Below are 16,460 nucleotides of genomic sequence, written 5' to 3' on the forward strand. Positions count from 1 at the left end.
GTTGATAGGCAGTTCTTCTCTGTGAAATAAATAATGCCTGGCTTTGTGTTTCTTTTGTTGAGGGTCTTTTAATCTTTTGGGCCTGAACAGCCACTTGCTCTCCAGCTACAGATCTATACTGTGTGTGGGAGGGGCCACCACAGCACTGTCACTGACTGGTAGGTGCAGGCACTCGGAGAGAAGGATGTAATTCTTTGGCCTTCCACAGGTTGTTGCTAAAGAGCAGCTTTTGATGAAATTCTCAGGTGAAGTTGGGCTTTAGTATCTTTTTATTAAAATGTAGAGTTTTACACTACAATCCAGATCTGCTGAAATAGATGATTGTATTGAAATTATTGATGTTTGAGAATATACATTTTCAGCAGTTTTTCTTGTGGATTTTTATGTTCCTTAAAAAATCAAACCTGCTGGTATGTGTAGATTACCATTAATTTTTTTGCTTCCCTAAAAGAATGAAGTGACTTGGAAAACAAAACCTAGTAGAATAGCTTGAAGCAAAGTCACTTAAAAACATATCCTTGTACCAGTTAGTCTGGTCCTAATTGTAACCAAGGATATTTATAAACATTTACTGTGTTCTTTTATTGACATGCATTTATAGAGTGACCAAAGTACACAGCATTAGGCTGTGCAGTAAGACTGCATTTAGTTTACTAATTGAGAAAACATGTGTATACATGGTACAAGGTAATGTTTCATTGATTCTGAACTCTTCATTTTCCCCATTAAATCTAGAAATCAGTGAGTCTTAGAATGCCTGTTAGCTAGTAATAATTGTGACAATTGTCCTAACCTACCTGTGTGCAGACTTCTTTGAAGCTGTTCATGTTATTTAATTGAATTGTGAGTTGGATGCTATCTCTTTTGATCTTAATGGGTTAAATATTTTAAAAAGATCTCACTGTAATATGACATGGAAAGAAAATATTTCTGTCAGTTTAAAAGTGCTCTCTAAGCAAACTGGTCAAGCAATGGATATGACTCATCCATATGGCTGGCGCTGACAAAGGATCTACAAACTGAGGTCCAGGGTTTCAGGTTAAATCCTGAGAGGATTTGTCTGACCTTATCAGATATAAAAGTTACATTTCTTGTTATATAGGTCTTGCTCTTTCTTGGTCTTAACCATCCAGCAGAAAAGTATGAAAATGAAGTATAAAAAGTAAAGCCATATTAATATGATGAGCTATAAAATGCTCAAGTCAACAACTTTGGACACTGACAGTCTTATGGAAAACCCACTACTATTATGGACTGTTGCACTATATTGGGATATTTTGCTGAATTCATGCACCTGCAATATTTAAATGACAATGGAATGCCCTTCTCTGACAAAATTAACCAAAAAAGGGGGATACAAATGAACGACCATTTTGTATCTGTATACTCAAAATAGGATAAATATACAGTTCTATTCTCTTAATTCAATGAATAGAGAGGTTTGTTCTAATATTGTTTAGGCAGGATATCAGGTCTGCATCTTGTACAATGAATAACCACCAAGACAACAATATGCAATGTATTAATTATTGAAAGTGTACTAGTAATTGGTTGTGAAGATGTCTTACTGCTATTTGTTTCTCAATAAAAATAGTTTTTAAAAAGTACTCTCTAAATATAAAATGAAAATTGAGAGGAAAATGTATACTTTCATGAACAATAATATACTACTTTCACTGCCTTTCCCTTCCTTTTTCTGATTAAACTTGTGATAGTCTTGTTTTAGTCTTTGGAGTAGCTGGGATTGCAGGCATGCCCTACTGTTGCTGCAAAATTTAGTGAGAAAAATCCTCAGGAGAGACCAAAAATGGGAACAAACAAGGCTTTTATGGCTGGCAGGATGACATTCTGATGAAGAGTCAAGGAATGTCAACCACCAGAGAATTTTGTAGTGTTTCTTTTTTTAATATATTTAGTGCAGGTTCTACAGGGTCTCACTACACAGATCGGACTTATAGTGATCCTCCTGTTTTCAGCCTCCCAAGTGTTGGGGTTACAGGTACATGCCACCATACACAATCTCAGTTGCTATCTCAGAGCTCCCCGGGGGTGGGGCTGGCACAGCATGTGGTGCCGAGGATCAAACCCTGGTCCCGGTGCTCTGCCTACGCAGGCACTTTAGTCCATTGAGCTATCTGGTCAGCCCTTATAGTGGGTTTTTATACACTTGTAAAAAACCATGGTAACTACATTACCTCATTTTGGAAATTTACAGAAATGTCACAAGGTTTACATTTTCCAGGAATTTGTTAGTATGGTTAAATTTTAGCTTACCTACAATTTGTTTGAACTGTTTGCTCCTTAGGTTAGCAATTTATTTTCCTTTGTGGGTTTTAGGGTTAGCTAAGAGGGAAAGGGATGAGGAATGAATTCACTAAAAGTTTAAGTGACTTCTAAAATGGAGTCTCTTTTGCCCCTTCGCTACCATGCCTCAGTTATATTTTATTCTTTGTTGTATAAAATGTCTATGTTAAAAATGATAAAATAGCTAGGTGTGGTGGTACATACCAATAATCACAGCACTCTGGGAGGCTGAGGCAAGAGAATCACAAGATTGAGTCTACCTTGCACAATGTAGCAAGACCCTCTCTCAATGTAAAAGAATACAGAAGGGGCTGAATAAGTAGGTTAGTGTGAAGGCTCTGTGTTCAACCTCTAGTACCATAAAAAAAAAAAAAAAAGAAAGAAAAAAGAAAAAGAAGTCTTAGTTGGTGTTTTGTATTCAATCCCAGTTACTTGGGAGGCCAAGGAAGGAGGGTTGTTTGAGCTCAGGGTTTTGAGGTCAGCGTGGGGGAACCTAATGATAACTTGCCACAAAGCCAAGCACAAAGATGAAGTCTTAAATTTTTCGAAATACCTTGGTTATAAAATCCTGGTACTCTCTGCTTTGTAAATATCTTTTAAATCTCTTCTTCAATATTAGTCCTCTAAATTCATACCTCTTGCCTAAATTATTTAATTACTGTATTTTTCTCTATGTCCCCTTTTATTTTAACCCAAACTTAAAAGTTACTCTGAATTAAATCTGTTTTTTGTGCTGATTAAAATTGTTTTGTAGTTCCCTGCTACCTTTTGAAGAATTTTCCCTTGTTTTTAAAGTAAGTTCTAATTTTTCAACCTGACATTCAAGGTTTTTCAAGACAGATCGTAAACCTGATTTTCTGGCCTTATCCTCTTGTTGCATTGATTCCCCCCCCCATCTTTGGCTACTATGAAACATGTTCTTGCCTTTATATTTGGTGGTTCCTTGATTTCTTTTTCAGTATGCACACACCACTATAAAGTTGCCTTCTAAATTTCTTTAAAGTTTTGCAGCCCTCATGAGGGGATGACTTCATGAAAATCTTACATTTGGTCTAATTCCTTTTGTGTATCTCTAACACCTAGATTAAACCCTGCAATACTACTAACACAAAGTTTTGTTGAAGCGGTGAATTTTGAAGAACTATATTACATGAGATATATTATGAAAAGTAAAAAAATTCTAAAGCGTATTCACACAAATAACAAATTTTACTTCATGTAGCTAGTTGGAGTTAGAATTTGAAGCATAAGGAGAAAATTATTGATCAGTTTCAGGTTAAGAGTTTGTCCAGATTAATGGAATCAGATTGGAAATGAAGAAAAGTGAATCAATCCAGTTAAAAATTACCCTAGAGTAAATGAATCTAGGGAGATCAGTAACTCTGAAAAGGAAAACAGCACATACCGTAGAGCAGTGGACCCTAATGTGCTAATGTGTTGGCATCAGGGACTAGTTTTGTGGAAGGCAGTTATTCCATACACTCAGGGGCTGAGTGGTTTGGGATGATTAGAACATGTAACATCTATAGTGCACGTTATTTCTGTCATTATTATGTGATAATACATAATGACTATTTTTCTCTATGTCCCCTTTTATTTTAACCCAAACTTATGTTATTCTGAATTAAATCTGTTTTTTGTGCTGATTAAAATTGTTTTGTAGTTCCCTGCTACCTTTTGAAGAATTTCCCCTTGTTTTTAAAGTAAGTTCTAATTTTTCAACCTGACATTCAAGGTTTTTCAAGACAGATCGTAAACCTGATTTTCTGGCCTTATCCTCTTGTTGCATTGATTTTTTTTTTTTCCCCAAACTAATTATAATCTGGAGCCCCAAACTCACGAGCTCTTTTCCTGTAACTAGACAGTCTCACTTGGGGGTGAAAGGAGATGAAAGTACCCGAAGTGTGTTCTGTGTGTTCCATCTACTCTGATTTCATTTTGGTTGTTGTTACTTGAGAAAACCCTATTTCATAACGATAGAATTTGGAAATGGAAGCAGGCTTTTTAGTGCTTTTGTGGCAGACTCAGGATATTGTGCGTTGACTTTATAATCCAAACCATAGGAGATTTGAACATTTTTTTAAGGCCACTGTCATTTACAGTCTCAAATAATTGAGCCACTTTTAATTCAAAGTTGATTCACCAGGCTAACTCATAAGTAAATTATGAATCTGTTCCTTTCCATGGGTCTTGTGTGGTTAGGAAGTAATGCTCAAATGCCTTTGAAAGCTGAGAGGTGATTGTGCACCAGTTAGGACGGTGGTGGTGAAACTTTTAAAATTTTAAATCGTCTGCTGCAGCACATGTGCTAGAAGTTCACCACCACTGAGGTAGGAAAAAGAAGGCCCTAGCTTATTCTTTTGCAGAATTTCTGCTATGTTTGAAGCATGTAAAAAATTTTTATTCCTACTTGTCACCACCATGATTCCACTTTGACTTTGAATGCCTCACTTCATCTGCCAACTTGAACACAATTGGTATTCTCCCACAATAAAACAGATTGTGTTTGTTGAGCAGGTTGACTATGTTACACAAGAAAGCAAGTTTTGTGATCCATTCTTTCTTTGAAGTATGTGGACAGTGATAAGTCTGTCTAAAAATAACTCTGGAGTGGGTCTAACGAACTAGAATCTGACTAGTGATGTGCCTTTAGAAAACCATCTCACTTCTGTGTTCAGAAGGAGATGTATGTTCTGCATACGTCTCCTCCTAGAGCTTGCCAACAGGTGTGAATTACCGGCATGCACTTTAATAATTTAATGACATCCCAACAATATTGTTAATTAAGTGCAGTGTCATTTTTCACCTCGCCAGCATTTCTCTATGAATGACAGCATGCGTAATTCAGAAGTGACCTTTTTGATCAAGGTAGTAAAACCAGAAAGCAGTCCAGTTGTGGCAGCTGCTCTATCAGCACATATGCCACACAAAATGACCAGCACAGTTTTCCTGAAATGTAATCTTGTAAAGACTTGAATAGTTTTGTAGCTGTGGTACACGTAGCATAAACTATTGCGCATCCTTCTGAAAAACAGCACACATAAGCAAGACTTATTTCCTTGCTGTCATTGTTAGACTTGTCAACCTGGATTGTGTAACATAGTAACTCAGTCCTAACAATTTTGCGTCAGTATCTTATATTTCTCCCAGCTCTGGGTGCTACCTATTTGAACTGCACGTTTTCTTAAAAGTTCGTGATAGATGTCTTTAGCAGCAGGGAAGATCAACTTTTTACCAATAATAATAAAGCTTTCCTAGCTTTAGCAAATTGTTAGCCACGAAGAATGATGCACTCAGTTCAGTCATGAAAGTGCTGGCCTTCAATAATTACTTCTGCTCTTTGTGTTAACTTCTGTTTTTCTTTTGAAAAGCTCCAGAGGCTTGTCTTTTGATGCAGGGTGCCTGTTCTGCATGTGGTGAAGCAGTTACAAAGGTTACATGGCTTTGTTAGGTAGCTGATCATCACATGTTGTACAGTACAGGCTTGGAGAATGTGAATCATCTGTTGCAGTAAGCCCACAATGATGGGTAGGACTCTTGGTATTTTCTTTTAAACACAGCTTTCCTTCTGTTGGTCTATTTTTACAAAGAAGCTGTCCAGTGTTGTTCATTTTTGGCTAGGGTGAACTTTAAGGTTACTGAACTGACTGAGACAAGTGTACAGGGTGAGGAAAGAGGTGTGAGTGTACAAGTGATAAATACCGTGTGTGGCCATGCATGGAATAAAATGGCAGATTCTGACTTAACGCCTGCCACAAGATACGCACACCTAAGTATATAAAGTCACTGCTATAAAGATGTGTGGGTACTTAGCCTCTGACACCAGATGCATGTTACCACTTGCTGGTCACTAATAGCATTTTGTTATGAGTCTCCAAGCAGTTAATTTATTGTGGTCTCTGTAGTCAAATCTCACTGCTAATGTTAATTGATACATGCAGGCACTCCCCAACACTAGCATCACCACCTCAGCTCACTTCAAATCGTGAAATACTGGATTCTCATAAGGAGCATGCAGCCTACATACCTGAGTACACAGTTCACTGTAGGATTTGAACTTCTGTGAGAATCTAATCCTGCTGTTGATCCCATTGGAGACAGCACTTGGGCAGGAATTAGTGACAGTAGATAGCTATAAATATAGATGAAATTTTACTTGCTTACCCACCACTCACATGCTGTGCTGCCCAGTTACTAGCAGTCACTGATAGACCAGTGACCACTATTGGAGGTTGGAAACTCGACTGCGGATAGTTTTTAGTATTTTGCATGAGTTTTATGCCACTGTGTAGCTTCGTGCTGCTTTGGTGGATAGTAGTGCTTCCATGACAGTTGTATTATTTTTCTCATTTGGAAACCTTTTTTTATTTTTTAATTAATTTTTTTCCTTTTTATTTATTTGGTATAGGGTCTCGCTGTGCAGCTCAGACTCATAGTGATCCCCTGTCTCAGCCTCCCAGCACTGGGACTAGTGGCCAGCATGTTTTGGGGGCCAGCATGTTGCACCTGAGGTTCCAGGGTTGGCGTGGCATGTGGTATCCGGGATTGAACCCTGCTTTTCACTTGCCAGGCAGGCTGAGCTGTCTCCCCAGCCCTTGTTTAGAAACTTCTTGAGGGGATAGTATCTATAATTTATTTTTGTGTCCTGAGGCAATACCGTCTGCTTAGGAAACACTCAATGAATTGACTTCATTTTCATATAAAATTTAGGTTTTGAAAGAATCTGCTATTAAATTTATGCATATATAGATTTATGAACTAACAGGCAGAAGTGGCATCAAAATGGTATCTTTCTATACAAGAAACACGGTGTAGTTTTCTGTTGTTCAGGTCTGCTTTTGTGTTTTTAGGAGTTTTTTAAAAAATGTTATTTTTTGTATTTAGTACAGAGTCTACTGAGTCTCACTACACAGATTGGACTTCTAGTGATTCTCCTGTTTTCAGCCTCCCAAGCACTGGGATTACAGGTGTGTGCCATCACGCCCAGTCTCAGTTGCCCTCTCAGTGCACCCCAGGGGCGGGGCTGGCAGAGTATGCTGGGGATCAGACCTCAGTCCCTGCATCTGCCTAAACAGGTGCTTTAATTTGGTGAGCTATCTGGCTGGCCCTAAAAATTCTCATTTTTCATTATAGCCTTTGGCATTATAAAGTTTCCTTTGTCTTCACTAATGATTTTTGTCTTGCATTCTACTTTATACAGGTGATATCAAGATTAAGATCTGTATTTTATTTTTATTATATTTTGATATAGTTCTGTAATCTTATTCTTAGTGGTGGAATCACTTTTAGATATATCTCTTGTGTAGGAAATAGGGATGGATTTTGCTTTCTAAGTTAATCTGAAAATTGTTTTCTTTCTTTTTTTGGTTTGAATATAAGGTGAGTTATGATCATTTATACTTCCTGATAAATATGCCACATTTAGGCTTATTTCTGTTAAGTAGCTTTCAGATATTTATTGTATGTATATAGATGAGTTATGATTGTGTTTTATTTATTTATTTATTTATTTATTTATTTATTTTTTGCGGAACCGGGGATTGAACTCAGGCCCTTGTGCTTGCCAGGCAAGTGCTTAATCTACTGAGCTATCTCCCCGGCCCCTGTGTTATATTTATTGACAAATGTGCTATGTTTAGGTTTATTTCTATTATACAGCTTTCAGATGATTCCTGTGTATTTATACAGACCTTTTTACTATGTGTTTTGTTTTCTTTGTGCTCACCTCCTTTTTTTTGGAAGGTTGATTCTCATTTAAATTGTTACTTTTAAATAAAAATAATTATATATTTAGCCTTTCTATGGATATAGCCTTTGTTGCATATCATAAACAATACAAAAATCTAGTAACTCTCTTTCCTTTTGCTGTATCAGTTTTATGTACTTCACTGTATTTAAGGTTTATATTAATTGACTTACAAGCCTCAAATTGTTTCTGTTACTTAACTTAAAAAGTTAAAGAATTTAAATATTCTTCTATTTTTTAGTTTCACATTTGTTGCTTCTATATTTCCAAAGCTGCTATCATGTAATGTTCTTGCCGTCTTTGTTTTCAGTATAAAAATAAACATTTTTAGAGAAGTTTTAGATGCAGAGCAAATTGAAAGTGCAGAGTTCTCGTATATCTTGCTATTAATGTCACCCAACAGTATGAGAAATGTATAATAATTAATAAAGCTCCACTGACTCATTCTCTTCAGAGTGCACAATTTACATTAGGATGTTAGACATTTATTTTATGAGTTGACAAGTGTAGAATGACACATATCCACCCGTCCAGTGTCATAAGTGTACTTTCTCTGCCCTGAAAATCCTCTATGCTCTGCTTCTTCATCTCCTTTCCTCTTAAATTCTTTTTTTTTTTTTTTTTTTTTTTTTTTTTTTTTTTTGTGGAACTGGGGATTGAACGCAGGCCCTCGCGCTTGCCAGGCAAGCACTTATTCCACTGAGCCATCTCCCAGCCCCTCTTTCCTCTTAAATTCTGACAGGTATTTTATCATCATGAAAGTTTTGGTGGTGTCCAGGATGTAATGCAGTTGGAAATAGTATAGTTTATACTTTTTTCAGATTGACTTCTTTCCCTTAGTAGTATACATTTTTTTCCCCTCTATATCTGTTCATGACTTATTAGCTCTTTTTTTTTTTCTTTTTTCTTTTTTCTTAATATCAGATGAGATTCCAGTGTCTTAATGCACAACAGTTGTTTATCTGTTCATCCACTGGAAGAAATCTTGGCTGCTCTAAGTTTTTGTGGCTATGAATAAAGTTGCTGTAAATGTGTACATTGAGGATTTTGTGTGCATGTAAGTTTTCCACTTCAAGCATGCACCAGTGCTGGATCATATGGTGTAGTATCTGTCTGCCTTTGTAAGAAACTGTCAAACCATCTTCTAACGGCTGCACTGTTTTGCTTCCGCCAGCAAAGAATGAGAGTCCTTCACTAGCATGTGATGTTTTCAGTGTTCTGATTTTCCATAGTATAGCAGGCATGTAGTGGCAGCTTACTGTTGCTCCCCGTCCCCATCTGGTGATTGAACCCAGGGCCTTTGCACTGAGCTAGCTACGTTGCTCTTTCAGTTTTTTATTTTGAGTCAGGATCGAATTGTCTAAGCTGGGCTCAAGTTTGCCAACTTCCTGCTTCAGCATCCTACAGTTCTGGGGTTGTAGTTAATGCACTACCACACCTAGCTCTCTCATAGTTGTTTTAATTTGTAGTTCCACAGTTAGAAATGATGTTGAGCATCTTTTATGCTTATTGTCATCTGTGTATCTTCTTTGATGAAATAGCTGTTCTGATGTTTTTGCCTATTTTTAAAATCAGGTGGTTCTTTGTTGATATTTTAGGTAACAGTCCTTTATAGATAAGTCTGCAAATTCTTTCATTTTTGTGGCTTACCTTCCCATCCTTTTGATATCCTTAACTTTTAGTCTCAGACCTATTGTTAAGTGGTTTCCTTCTTGCCTCTACTCCTTAATAGAAGATTATATGGGCTATATTATTATTATTATTGAAACTTATTCTCTGCTTCGTTACTCAGATAGGCCAGGGCAGAGACATTTTAAGGTCTTATAGGCTTGAAATACTTTGTTGTCCACACATAAAGGAAACTTGGGCTAGATATAAAATACTCAACTCACATTTTCCCCCTTATCTAAAAGTGTTACTTCGTTGTTTTCTAGTATAATTTGTTGGTGAAGTTTAAAAGAAATCTGATTTTTCTTGTCCTTACAGGTGATGTGGCTTTATGTTTAACTTTTGCATTTTAAATTTTATGACTGATAGAACATGAAGTTTGTATATATTGGTGGGGCAGGACAGTGTTCCAATACATTATACATTGCGTCATGTTTAAATCAGGTTGAACATACCACCTCAAACATTTACCTTGTTTGTGTGTATGTGGCCCTACTGGGGATTGAACCAGTGGCCTTACAAGGAGTTCTATCTTTTGCCCCTTTAGAAGTTTTTTGTTTTCGAAGTTTGAAAGAGAGAGGATATGCCTAAATTGCCCACGCAGGTCTTTCACTTTGCCATCTGCCTGCCTCAGACTTCCAAGTGGCTGGGATTACAGGTTTCCTTCCTTCCTTCCTTCCTTCCTTCCTTCCTTCCTTCCTTCCTTCCTTCCTTCCTTTCTTTCTTTCTTTCTTTCTTTCTTTCTTTCTTTCTGTTTAGTTTTGGTGGAACCAGGGATTGAACTCAAGCCCTTGCGCTTGCCAGGGAAGTGCTTATCCTACTGATCCATCCCCAGCCCTCTAGGTATTATTTCTTGATGGCCATTCAAAATCCGATCTTCTAGATTTTTGAAATGTGTATTACATTGTCCTTATTTTTATTTATAGTCTTCTTACTGGGCAGTAAATAGTACAGTAGAACTTTCAGCTGTAACTTTACATACTTGTTTCTGGTTTTTGTGTTTACACGAATTATATTTCCTTGGATTATTCTTTGGTTTGTAAGGTGTTCCTGTGAAGGAGTAGGGAAAGCCAGAGTCAACTTCCTCTGCGTTCTTATCAGTGTATTTGGGTAGTTGTTACTGTCTTTCAGAGATAGGACTTGCTCACGGGCTTATTGTTCCATAGTAGATATGTGTTTTCTCTTGTAATACTTTCTGTGATCTGTTTCCTTTAGGACTTTATCTATTTTCTCTTCTTGTATTGTAATTCTTCTTTCTCCTATCTCTATTATTTCTGTACTGCATTTTTTTCCCATTAGGGTAAGATCTGGTTTTTGGTAAGGGATTCTAGCTTCTGGATGGAATATGTAGATTTTTTCACTCACCTGTGAAAACCTGCTTTTCTCCTGATCTTCCGGTTTTCTCCAGTGATGAACTCCACTCCTTTTGAGGGATTTGTTGGTGGTGTGGGCATTCAGAGTTCCTTTTCATTTCCCTTTGATCTTTTATGCTCAGCTGCTGATCCTGAATAATGGATAATTTAGACACATTCTCTTCTATTCTGAGATTTGTGGCAGTTATCCTTTACCTAGTTTTGTTGGAGACACTGTTAAGTGCTTCTCATTATCCTAGTTGGTATGTTGATTTTCAGGAATTGACTTTGGGGGTTTATACTGTCACCACAGTTGCAAGACTAACTGATTTTATTAGTGTAATTGTGACTAATAGGTAAGGCACTTGAATTTTTTGAAAAGGTTAGTTTGAAAGATTAGTTCAGGTCTACTTCATGTAAAATTGTGTATTTTAACATCTTACAAAGTGGTTTTTTTGAACATCTGTTTGTGACCTATTGAGAAGTCATTTATAAATGTGAGATACAATTTTTGTCATTGCCATTCTTGTTGATTTTAAGTGCTAGTATGCATTGTTTACCTTACTGCAAAATGAATTGTATATAGTCTCATAGAAATTTTAATTATAGTATAGTACATGAAATGATATGTAAATAAATGATTTTAATATAAATGTGTAAAAGCCACTGAACTTTTACTAAAATTGATAAGCATAATTTAAAATTTAAAATTCCTTGCTTAATGGAAATGATTATTGTTTAGAGAAAAGCTAAGGTAAAAATTAAGTAATTTTATTATTTTTATATATAATGTATAATTATATTTAATCTTTGGATGTTTTGTGAAATTGACAATTTAGTGTTGAGATTTACAATTTTATACTTGCCTAATTGTCTTTCATGTAGCAAATGTTAGGTGATCATTTTCACTATAAGCATATGGAAAAAGACAGTATTAATATTTTGTTAATCTTATTAGTAAAGATTACATAATCTATTGAATCTAACTTCAAACTATGGAGATGCAAAATAAAATTATCAATTTTTCATAGGAACTGAAGTTAAAAGATGAAGAATGTGAAAGGCTTTCAAAAGTTCGAGATCAACTTGGACAGGAATTGGAAGAACTCACAGCTAGTCTGTTTGAGGTTGGTCTATTTATGTCTTGGCCAACAGCAACATCTCAGTTTTTATATACCAGTAGACTTATTTTTTGAAGGAATCTTGAAAAGGATATGCTTAGCTTTATGTATATTCTTAAGTCCTCTAAGCAAAAAATAGAATAAAATTGTTAATCAGTATAGAGTCTATAACTTAAAATGAGATAAAAGAAAATATAATACAGGTGTTTTGAGGAATGTTAGAGGGCATGTCTCAGTATCTCCTTCTGCCACTAGGGCCAACATTTCTACTAATGAGAGCAGTAATTCTGAATAGTAGAGTCCCTGGTACAGAGAAATAGAAGTGACAGGTGTATATGTGTAAGAAAAAAACAGAGGCAGGGATACTCATTGTCATTACGAATTGGCCTGTGCAGTTGTGGATGCTGGCCGGCCCCAGGAGCTCTGGGGTGAATTGAGAAGCTGGGGCAGTGGGATAGTGTAGTTCCAGTCTGAGTCCAAAGGCCTCAAAACTAGGAGAAGCTGGAGTTTTATTTAGTCAGAAGGGAGGAAGGATTTTATTAAGGTGATAGTTTTTGTTCTGTTGAGTCCTCTAGTTAGTTGGATGAGCTCTGCTTACCTTCAAGAGGACAGTGCATTCATTACTCAGCCTACCGGTTTAAGTGCTACTGTCAGTTAGAAACACCCTCACAGAAATACTCATAATGATATCTGATGAGGTTTTTGGCTACTGTCAAGAGTTAGACAAATTAAAGTTAACCATTATACTGGGCTTTAATCCAAAAGTGCTAATAATTCTAACTAGTAACTTACAGTATTTCTAGGGGGTGGGAGAGAATTGGATTAAGACCTTAAGTTTTTAAAAGAGCCTTATAAAAACATGTTGATGTGTTATTATATGGGCTGATGCCATCATTACTGAACATTTTCTTTTTTAACCTGAAAATTTGTTCAGGTTTTATTGTAATAAGTATATTAGGGCAAAAGTTTACCACCTTTTGTTATTTTTATTTATGCAACATCTATTTCAGTTTTAGAAGTATACAGAAGAAGAAGAAGAAGCAGAGAGAAATGTCTCCCTCTGTAGCAGGATACAAAGGGCGAGAAATGTGGTTTGTGAAATTAGTAAATCACATCTAAAAAGAAAAATAACAATATTGGGTTTCTAATCTATCCCTAATCCAAAGGAAGTTAATAACTTTGATGCTGTGAATGCTCTGTGGCTAAAGATAATTTCGTTAATGAAAAAAGTTGTATTCACACTAATTGTTTATGAATTGCAAAAAAGGCTAAAAGCTTTTCTGTAATCTTAATTGTGCCTCCACATTTTTAGTTTACTGTTGTCTTATGAAATATTTTTCACTTGCATCTTATGTGTGTGTATACTTTTAAGAGTTAAAATTACTTAAAATAGACTTCATCTGTACATTTTTTGGTTGTACCTAATATAAATTGCAAATTAGGAATTTATTATTGTGTATGATGAATAGTCTTGAGTATAACTATACTTTGAAAGGGCTGGCCAGGTTGCTCAGTGGACTAAAGGGCCTGCTTAGGCAGAGCAGGAGCAGCAGGAATTGATCCCCTGTGTGCCGTGCTGGCCCCAACCCCCAGGTATGCTGAGAGGGCGACTGAGACTGGGCGTGGTGGAGTGTACCTGTAATCCCAGCGCTTGGGAGGCTGAAAACAGGAGAATCACCATGAGTCCAATCTATGTAGTGAGACCCTGTAGACCCTGTACTAAATAAATTGAAAAAAAAATAATACTTTGAATGTAGCAAATTGAGTGCTTAAAAAAGTATCAGATGCATATAAGAACTGCAGACACAAGAATTTCAGAGTTCATATGCTTTATGAAATAATCTGTACTTATATGGAAAAAGTCATCTTAAAGTAATTCTTATGTTTTATTAGCTACTTTCAGTACATTTCTATGATGTACATTATACACTCAATGCTGTAAGTTTTATAAGGGTAGATTTTATAATTTCATATGTAAAGAAATATGAGGCATAGGAAGCCTAGTAAGATGTGTTAGTTCTCAAATTCATGACTGACTCTTGCTGTAGGTTCTGTGAAATTCATGGGTTTTTTGTCTCAAGCCACAGTAAAGGAATCATTGTGAGATCTCTCCTGTGTTCAAGCCACATTTCAATTTTCAGTAAGGTCTTGCAATGCTGTCTACAGACTATAAAGCAAAACATTTCAGAAGCATTGCGATTTCTCACCTAGCTCTGTAGATGTCAAATTTCTTGATCCTGTACTCTGTCAGTAATAGAAAAATTTGAGCACATACCTAATACTTATTGACAGGAGCCTGTGTGCCAGGCACTGTCCTAAGAGCATATATTTTTATTTACAAATTGCATTCATATACCAATATATGTATATTTAAATATGAAAGTTTTTTTTAAATACAAAAATTTTAAAAGATGGTACAGTGTAATAAAATACTTAAAAATGTTGTAATACAAAATTATTTTATTCCTACTGAAATATTCTTTATATATGTATTTTAATATATATTTAGTGAGGACTGTGTTTGAATGTTACCCTGTTTTTGAAAATTTTATTTTAGCAATTTATGACTCGTAATGGTCTAATCTAAGTTTTATTTTTAAAATGTTCACCATTGCTGGCTGTTAGAGAAAACTATTTTAAACAACATTAAGATTCTATCTCCTCCCAGAAATAATGGCTATCATCAAATCAAATAATTACAAATGCTGGGATGCCTCAGGAAGAAAGGAACCCTTTTACCCTGTTGGTGGGAATCTAAACTAGTATGGTCACTGTGGAAATCAGTATAGAGATTCCTCACAAAGTAAAACTAGAAATTTCACTTGACCCAGCTGTTCCTCCTTTAGATATTCTCCTGAAAAAGTTAAAGTCACACTGCAGGGCTGCATGCATGTTTGTAGCAGCACAGTGTGCAATAGCTCAGTCTTCCAAGCAGCCCATATGGCCATCAACAGATGAGTGGATACAGAAAGTGTGGCACTGCTGCACACTGTGGATGCTGCACACTGCTCTTCCACAAAGAAGGATCAACTTGAATCATTTATAGGAAAATGGATACACCTTGAGGCTGTAACATTAAGTGAAATAAATCAGATGTACAAGTTTAAGTATCATTTAAATATTATAACTAAAGAGCAAAATAAAAAGTAGACAGCAAGAAGTAGGGAGAGAGATCTTTCTCAGATGGGAAGTGGGGTTAAGAGATGGCAGTTGGAAGGGGACGGTGGAAAGGAATGAAGAAAGAAATTGAGATGTACAGGACTAGCTCCACATAAGGAATGTAAACATGATGTACTACAGACATGTACTAATAAAAAATAAGGTTGGGGGCAACAAAACAATTAGATGTAATACTGCTAATACAGACCTGCTGATCCCTATGTAATAAGAACATCTTTTTCTGTGGTTAGTTGTGTATCAGATTTCAGTTCAATTGAGAGTTGTGTAAAGATTTTTCCAGAAAATCCTCTATTGAATTATAGTGTGTTCTAATACTAAATTAGCAAATAATTTTACAAATTAGAAGACGTTGAAGATGTTGCATTTTAACATCATCACCATTGTTGTTGTTGTTATTATTATTATTGTTCTGGTACCGGGAATTGACCTCAGGACCTTGTGCTTGCCAGGCAGGTGCTTATTCTGCTGAGCTATATCCTTGGTCCCATTAACATTATTTTTTAAAACCCAGAAGACTACATCCCCTTTATTTGAATTATACTAACCACAAACCACTTAAGATCAATGTATATTATTGCAAAACTAATCAAGAGAATCAGTTGAAGAGCAGAACAAGAGAACTACACAACTGAAAAATTTAATAAGATAGCAAGAGTGAATCCTTACTTCACAATAACTTTTTAAAATGTAAGTGAACTATAGTCCTTATTCTTGAATTGATAAATAGCAAAAGCCTAACTATGCTATTTATGGGAAACTCATTTTTGATATAAGAATACTCAAGGTTAAAAGTGAAAGAGGTAGAAACATCGAACTGAATAACATTGTCTGTATGTCTTATCTAATCTTATCTTTCCATAAAATGAAGTAATATATATTCTGTGAGACCAGTATCACCCTAATATAGAGGACAACAAAGCAACCAAAGAAAAGAAAAAAACTACAGGTCAATATTCCCAATGAATTTGGTACAGAAATCAGTGTAATATACTATACTAATAGAAAGACATATATCTCAATAAAACAATTGGTGTGATACACTACGTTAATAGATAAGTCTCCTTCCTTCCTTCCTTCCTTCCTTCCTTC

The 16,460-nt window shown here is 35.8% G+C and overlaps 1 protein-coding gene across 4 annotated transcripts in view; it reads left to right on the forward strand.

Moving 5' to 3' along the window:
* Rab3ip (RAB3A interacting protein) overlaps positions 1-16,460 on the forward strand; it is a 56,835-nt gene that overhangs the window by 20,659 nt on the left and 19,716 nt on the right. For all 4 annotated transcript variants that reach the window (XM_023716305.1, XM_023716304.1, XM_023716306.1 and 1 more), the window contains one exon: positions 12,102-12,197. In XM_023716305.1, coding sequence (XP_023572073.1) covers positions 12,102-12,197 — 96 coding nt within the window. The remainder of the gene's footprint in view (positions 1-12,101; positions 12,198-16,460) is intronic.

This window comes from Octodon degus, unplaced genomic scaffold (assembly GCF_000260255.1).
Source record: "Octodon degus isolate 3935 unplaced genomic scaffold, OctDeg1.0 scaffold00047, whole genome shotgun sequence".
NCBI classification, from domain to species: domain Eukaryota; kingdom Metazoa; phylum Chordata; class Mammalia; order Rodentia; family Octodontidae; genus Octodon; species Octodon degus.